The sequence below is a fragment of the Manduca sexta genome, chromosome 7, assembly GCF_014839805.1.
Source record: "Manduca sexta isolate Smith_Timp_Sample1 chromosome 7, JHU_Msex_v1.0, whole genome shotgun sequence".
Taxonomy (NCBI): domain Eukaryota; kingdom Metazoa; phylum Arthropoda; class Insecta; order Lepidoptera; family Sphingidae; genus Manduca; species Manduca sexta.
Window position 1 is genome coordinate 3,199,410 of NC_051121.1, and position 7,085 is coordinate 3,206,494.

At 33.9% G+C, this 7,085-nt stretch overlaps 1 protein-coding gene across 1 annotated transcript; it reads left to right on the top strand.

The window, feature by feature from the left end:
• Positions 1–2,836: 2,836 nt before the first annotated feature.
• Positions 2,837–6,664, top strand: LOC115447674. The gene is made up of 2 exons (XM_030174856.2): positions 2,837–3,737; positions 6,194–6,664. The coding sequence occupies exons 1-2, from the start codon at positions 2,943–2,945 to the stop codon at positions 6,638–6,640; spliced, it is 1,242 nt and encodes a 413-aa protein (XP_030030716.2). The 5' UTR covers positions 2,837–2,942; the 3' UTR covers positions 6,641–6,664.
• Positions 6,665–7,085: the final 421 nt, after the last annotated feature.

The window sequence follows — 7,085 nt, forward strand, 5'->3', positions numbered from 1 at the left end:
TGACAGTATTTTTAATTAACGCTCCTAATCTCAATGTATGATGATTCGACGATTAACCTCTCTCTCAAAGTTGAACTTGCCTAGTTGGACTTGTCTTAAGTAGACGTATTCGCCTTTGGGTTCTATAATTGTACTCAGAACGACATGGTTGCGTTGGTATACGAGCACCTCAACACTTCGATATATAATCAGTATGGCACCGCTGGACAGACTGCAATACAGCGCAGGTCTCGGTCAAATCAAAGGCTTTATAGTCTACGAACGCTAAGCAAAGTGGGAAATTATACTCCTCAGTTTTTTGTATAACTTGCCACAACGTAAGGTAACGTAAACAATTTCTTACCCCGGGAGAAAAAAAGAAAAAAAAAGGCATGATCCGATAGAGATCTGATGTAATGCTTCATGGTGCTCCGGAGCAGCTCTAATGCGTCTGTCGATGAAGGCTACCGCGGGGTTTTAGTCGGTATGCGGACGTGCATAGCATGCTGGTAACCCACACGACATACCCGCCTTGGTTTCTTGAACTAATACGGAATCTTAAAGTGATTTACCCGCGAAAAAAGGTATTAGTTCATAAATTCAGTTGTCTTAGGACTCTAAATACGATTCTTATGTCAGATTTAAAATCCTGGGACTCTGCTTCCGATTCCGCTATGTATACTTTGGACATTTAAGTAAACAATATTTCTTTATTTGACAAAAATCGTATATATACTTACAAATAAAATTACGCTAATGATTCTGTGCAATATAACAAATTATCTTGAAGCGATTAAACACTGATACCCAAGGTGAGATTAGATTTATGTTATGGGTGATGCTCACATGAGATATTACCTAAGATAAGGTATATTAGATGTATCGGAGATCAGTTATTTGTTAACTTAGTAGAAGCGTGCTCATTTTAGTTTTAAGTCTGCAAAACTTTTTTCCTAAATTGAAAATATATTACTGACTATAGTATTGATTACATGACCCATAATATTATATGACATTATTTAGATAGTGTGCAAGAATAAAGATAATCTTAGGCTGGCTTGCACAATCTCTCGCTTAATATGATTAGGTAATCTATATATATCAGTGGCGAAGCGTCCATACAAGCCGATTCCCACCGGCTTCCCTTTTAGGTTTTCGGTGATACTAAACAATATATATAGGCAAATATAAATTTACAACATATCAGACAATGGATAATAATTATAATAGCTTAACTTATTAATTATAATTGATAACTTAATAATGACATCTATCGGCAATTAGCCCGTTGTTTGTTAATTTAATCGATATCAATTACTTATTTTAAATAACGTTAGATGGCGCATCTTGTATTTAGTTCCCCAGAAATTCCGTTACCTAAGTGAAATTGTGACGCCACAGGCAAAGGTAACCCGCTGTCAAGCGGCTTAATGTTGTAGTATGTTTTTTAATATAGATGGCAGCACTTTCTATGACTTTCTATGCCAGTGTTGGTCGAAATCGCGCGGAAGATATGGGCAAAGGTAACCCGAGCTAGTTCGGCTTCACGTTAACCGACTTTGTATAGTTGTCGCTCTTTACGTCCTTCAAACGTCATAATTTATTATGCTACCAAGTTGCGGTGTTTGTAAAAGGTAAATTGTCATATTCATTTTATTTTTTGATAGTCATGTGATATTTAGTTACCAGCGCTTTGTTTATTTAGAAACTACAAATAAAAGTGTATTATAATGGAAATAACTACCTGTGATCAGTTTAATGTCAACCTTTACGTAAGTATATTATTAGTCGGTGATTTCACATATTAGTATTTAGATGGTAAAATATTTGAAGAAGATCTGAAAGGTTTTGATTTTAGACACAAAATGTTTGTTAGAAGAAAATAAATATGATATTTTACTGAATTTAAAGTAGCACCACGATACAATCAAAAGTTAACGAATAACCTTTCTTGATTATAATTTAAATTGATAATTATATAAGTTTATCATGTAGGTAGACTTAAACTGTTGGTCTGTTTGGCGATCGTGCTACCTATTTCTATTACATTTATAGTTTTATTTTGAAAATAAACAGATACTTTTAGTGTAGTGTGGTTATAATTTTAATACTTACTTTTGTTGCTGTTATAACAAATTAATAGGTAAGTAGTTATATATTGACTAATGGATCGAGAATTATCTTCGTTTATTGTTCGATTTTATGAATGTTTCAATTATTTACGCATAATAGGTAATTTAGTATGTATGTCAACGTTTGTTGATTTCGAATCAAGACTAATCCGTTGTCTTAGTTTTTGTTTGCCGATAAATTGCCCCGATATCTTAACTGACGCCTTTTTTTTTACACCGGGTTACCTTTTGAAAAATTTCACCCTTCGCCACTGATATATATATATATATATATATATATATATATATATATATATATATATATATATATATATATATATATATATATATCTATATATCTATATATATATATAATCTATATATATATATATATATATATATATACAGGAGAAGATTGTTATGAAAGAAAAAATGAAAAAAATTGCGTGGAAAATTTAAGAAAACTTAACGTAAATATTAATTTTATATAACTGTCAATTGTTTGAAATAACTGTCAGTGATTGACAGAATGCGCGCTGCAAATTCATAGTTAAGACGGGACAACTAGTTCTAAATAAATTTTAATCATAGTTCCTCAACTGCTACCTAATGAATGACAGTGACGAAGTTTTAAATATGTTCAGCGCTATACATGTTTAGTAACTCGTTGTGCAAGCCAGCCTTAATATCACAATTATATATCCTAATAACGCGTAAGAATGACAATGCTACAAGTTCAAAACATCCTGTAATGACAATTCGATAGCTGCGATATTACTACTTCTACGATTAATATATAAAGTGTGACTTGGAAATGATAGAGCCACATTTTTGCTTGGTCACTACACCAACATGGGACTCCAATTCGAAGGTGCAACTAATAATATAAGTGAACCTCAGTTGGCTTATATACGTAATGTTTTAGAAAAAAGAGGTTACAAAGATACAAAAGTAACTTTTCAAGCGGTTGGTCAAGATGGTGATAACTTCGTCGCTAGTGTTAAAAGAATTGTAGTTCGAAACGAAAATGGGGAATTCCGAATGATAGCGAAGATTGCGACGCAACATGAATTAATAAGAACCAACATGGAATTGGAAAGACTATTTAGAAATGAACATATTATGTATACATCGGTTTTACCTAAATTCCACGAACTGGAAGAACAAGCTGACTTACCAAAAGAAGACAGGCTGAAGTTTCCAGAGTGTTATGGATCTTCAACGGCAGCACCACACGAAGTGATCCTCCTGGAAGATTTGCTAGTACCAGGCTTTATCATGCTGGATAAATTAAAGCCATTATCCGTCGAATGCATCAGATCCGTGCTAAGGAACTTTGCTCTCCTGCACTCCCTTTCCTACGCTCTGAAAGATAAAGAACGGGATATTTTCAACGAATACAAAAGTACCTTATATAATATGTGGGGATATGCGGCGATTAAACCGAATATGAAAACATTATTAAAGCCTATCGAAAATACATTAACAACCCTGGTAGATGGAGACCACAGAAAAAGGCTTATAAAAGACAGTATGGACTACGGGCTCAAACTGGGCTTAAAATTGTGGAGACAAGATAAAGACTCGAAACATTCCGTCATTCAGCACGGCGACTCATGGACGAACAACATATTGTTTAGATTTGATGTAAGTATTTTTTAAAACAAACATAATTCATTTCGTAGATATCCAAGGGTTGATTTATCAGAGAAATAATCAGATAGTAATTATTCGTTGATCCGATAGAAGACAATATTATTACCAACCAGCTGTGCCCGCGATTTCATCTGCGAGGTAAACAGACAAAGCTGTATCTAAGTACCCCCTCCCCCCTCTTTCACTTCCTCGCCACACCCCCGTAAACCACGACGGCTTTGATAAAATTTATAATTAAAAATTTAATATTTCCTGATTCTTTGGATCAGTTTTCGTGAAATAAATACTATAGTAAGTCGGACAGAAATAGTCATAGTTCTTTTACAAGGGAATTAAATTTAAATTACCAACAATATACAAAAAATCAAGTACCTGTTAAATAAACTTAACGAATGAACCTGATCCCTCTCAGTAGTAGAGGAGATCCGTGCCCAGCAGTGGGACGGTAAATAATACAGGGCTGATATTATTATATTTATTATATACAGCACAGCACACAACACTTACCGCCTGTTTCTTAAGTTTTGAGTTAATTCTATTTGACTTTTATCGTATTAAACAACCAATGAGATAGTACTAATTTTATAACTAGTCCATTGAAATGTTACATTTTTAGTAGTGTTGCCCAAATGCAAGAACAAGACGAGACTTAGCCAGTCTTGGTCTTGGTCTTGCGCCAATACACCTGATCTTGGTCTTGGTCTTGGTCTTGCGCTCCCAGTCTTGGTCTTGGTCTTGGTCTTGCAGCAAGAGTCTTGCAAGTCTTGCAATTACCTATTAGTCTATTACTATTTATTAAAGTTTACTTTAAATCTTAGAAAAACGTATTAGAATTGGAACATTGTGAGCTTGAATTAACATAGCCATAGTAAAGATCAAGCAGATTAATAAATAACTGAAGATTTGATAAGAAATTCGAAAAATCAACTGACCTATATGTCGTTTTCCATGGAAGTAACTGTTTCTTAATAAACATTTATGATTTATAAGCTTACATTTGCTAAAACATGTAAAAAACAAATTAATTACAATAACTTGACTGTATTTTAAAGAACAATACTTATCTGTCTAGAAAGAGATTGAACCTTCAACTTATAAGAAATTTAATAAAAGAGTTTTACGATTTATCATTTATTTGAATAAAAATAAAATACAACACTAATCAACAGCTTTATCATTAGGTTATGATACTTTATATCAATTTTTGACCAAGAATTAATACAAAGTAACCATCTGGCTGACTCATCACTTAACCTATTTCTATGTTTTCTAATTACTAATGATGCTTTAGAAAATAACCTCTCAGCAGGTACTGAAGTTGCAGGTATTGAGAGAAAATCACGGGCCATTTTCGATAAAATCGGATACTCTGTCTCATGCGTCCTCCACCAATCTAAAATGTCTTCCGAGCTGGCAGTTCTTGGTTTTCTCAGGTACTCCTCCAACTCGGATATTTTTTTATTCGCTATGTTTATGGTATTAGTCGTAATGCGCATAGGTCCAGTTTTTCATATTCTTTGATACAGTTTTTTGCGTCTCATAGAATTCCTACCTATACACCGAACTGTTACACCTAACTACTCAGTGAAATAGCGCTAAGTCCTAGCTGCAAGACGCAAGAGTCTTGCAGGCTATGTCTTGTTCTTGCTCAAGTCTTGCACGGTCAGTCTTGGTCTTGGTCTTGCTAAAAATACGCGGTCTTGTTCTTGGTCTTGGTCTTGCAAAAACGCAAGAACAAGACCAAGACTGCAAGACCAAGACTGAATTTGGGCAACACTAATTTTTAGGCCTTACCTTGCGTTTTTTAGAGGACGCAATTTTATTTTTTTGAAGTGTAGGGGGGGTCAGTCTAAAGCTAAAACCAAGTTTGTGGGGTCGCCACCCTTGTCCCACGGCCGCCATCTTGAAAATAGGGGTTGAAATGGTTTTTAAGATGTATCTCTTAAACTATTTATCTGACAAAAAAAATGTATAAACACTTTTTGTTGCAAATTAAATTCTTTACAACTTTGGTTTAGTAACTTTTGTCGTAGAACTATAAATAAAAAAGTTATAAGCGAAAATGTTAAGAAATTCAATGTTAAGCAATGTCCATTGCAACGTCATCAGAACGTGTGTTTATAAGGTTCATAATACTCTTTTTTGTAATCATTAATACCCAAATACCCAAGGGACAATTAGGGAACAAAAGAACATCTGCCTGCTATTATTATTATTATTTCTAACCTCTCTTATTGTAAGAATAGCTGATAATATAGATAGATTTATTGATAATCAATATTTGTCTTAATATTTTGTATGTATTTTGATCGGAGTGATCCCATGCTAACGTAAATACATGTTGTTAACGCGCATTGTGTTAGCGCACGTCTAACGCTTGTCTGAACGGGGTCTGAGTTAACTGAAAATTAGCACAGTAGGTATTAACAATTTTTTATTGTTTTCAGGGTGATTTACTGCAAGAATCAGTATTGATAGACTATCAGATATCAAGAGTATCTTTACCAATATATGATATAATGTACATGCTCTTCAACTGCACCGACCATAAAACTCGAATGGAACATTTCTACGACTGGATCGATTATTATCACTTAGAATTGGAGAAAGCACTTGGTAATTATGGAATTAAAGCCAACTACGTCTATTCCAGAGACCAACTATATGCTGATTTGAAAAGATATGGTAAAGTTATATTTGCTGTATCATTAATATTAGCAAACAGTTTAGTATTGAACCCTGAAGACGCTATTAGACTTAAAGAAACATTAAAGAAACCGATGGATGACAGTGAATTTTCAAATTTCCTACCAACTGATGTGGAGACCAATCTTCTAATAAAGCGGAGAGTGGAGGGGGTTGTGGACAGTTTTGTGAAACTTGGGTTATTGTAATAATAATAAATAATTAAATATTTTTTTGTTTCTTTTCTTTCTTTGTGAATTATCGCTTGCTCGAACAGTGAAGGAAGACATCGTGAGGAATCCTGCATATTATAGAAGTTCTCTATAGGAATTTCGATGTGAGAAGTCTACCACTAGGCCAGCGAGGTGGACTAAGGCCTAACCCCGCTCAGTAGTAGAGAAGGCCCGTGCCCAGGAGTGGGTCGGTACATAATACAGGGCTGAAATTATTAATATTTTTTTGTTTTGTTTACATAGTGGATTGTTAGGTATTGGTATTCGCCATATTATATAAATATTTTATTTATAAAGTGATATTTGTGTAGATATCGTATGTCAAGTTTATTGATTCGTTGTATTTGAACTATATATTTTCTCTGGGTGGTGAGTACTGTCTAGTCTTCTCGTATATGATTTATAGATGGTTCAACATCAT

What these genes read in the sequence shown, in the direction of transcription:
- LOC115447674 (XM_030174856.2), top strand. Translation starts at nt 2,943, where the DNA reads ATGGGACTCCAATTCGAAGGTGCAACTAATAATATAAGTGAACCTCAG. An exon ending in ACATATTGTTTAGATTTGAT is followed by an intron (nt 3,738 to 6,193) that starts GTAAGTATTTTT and finishes TATTGTTTTCAG; the next exon opens with GGTGATTTACTGCAAGAATC.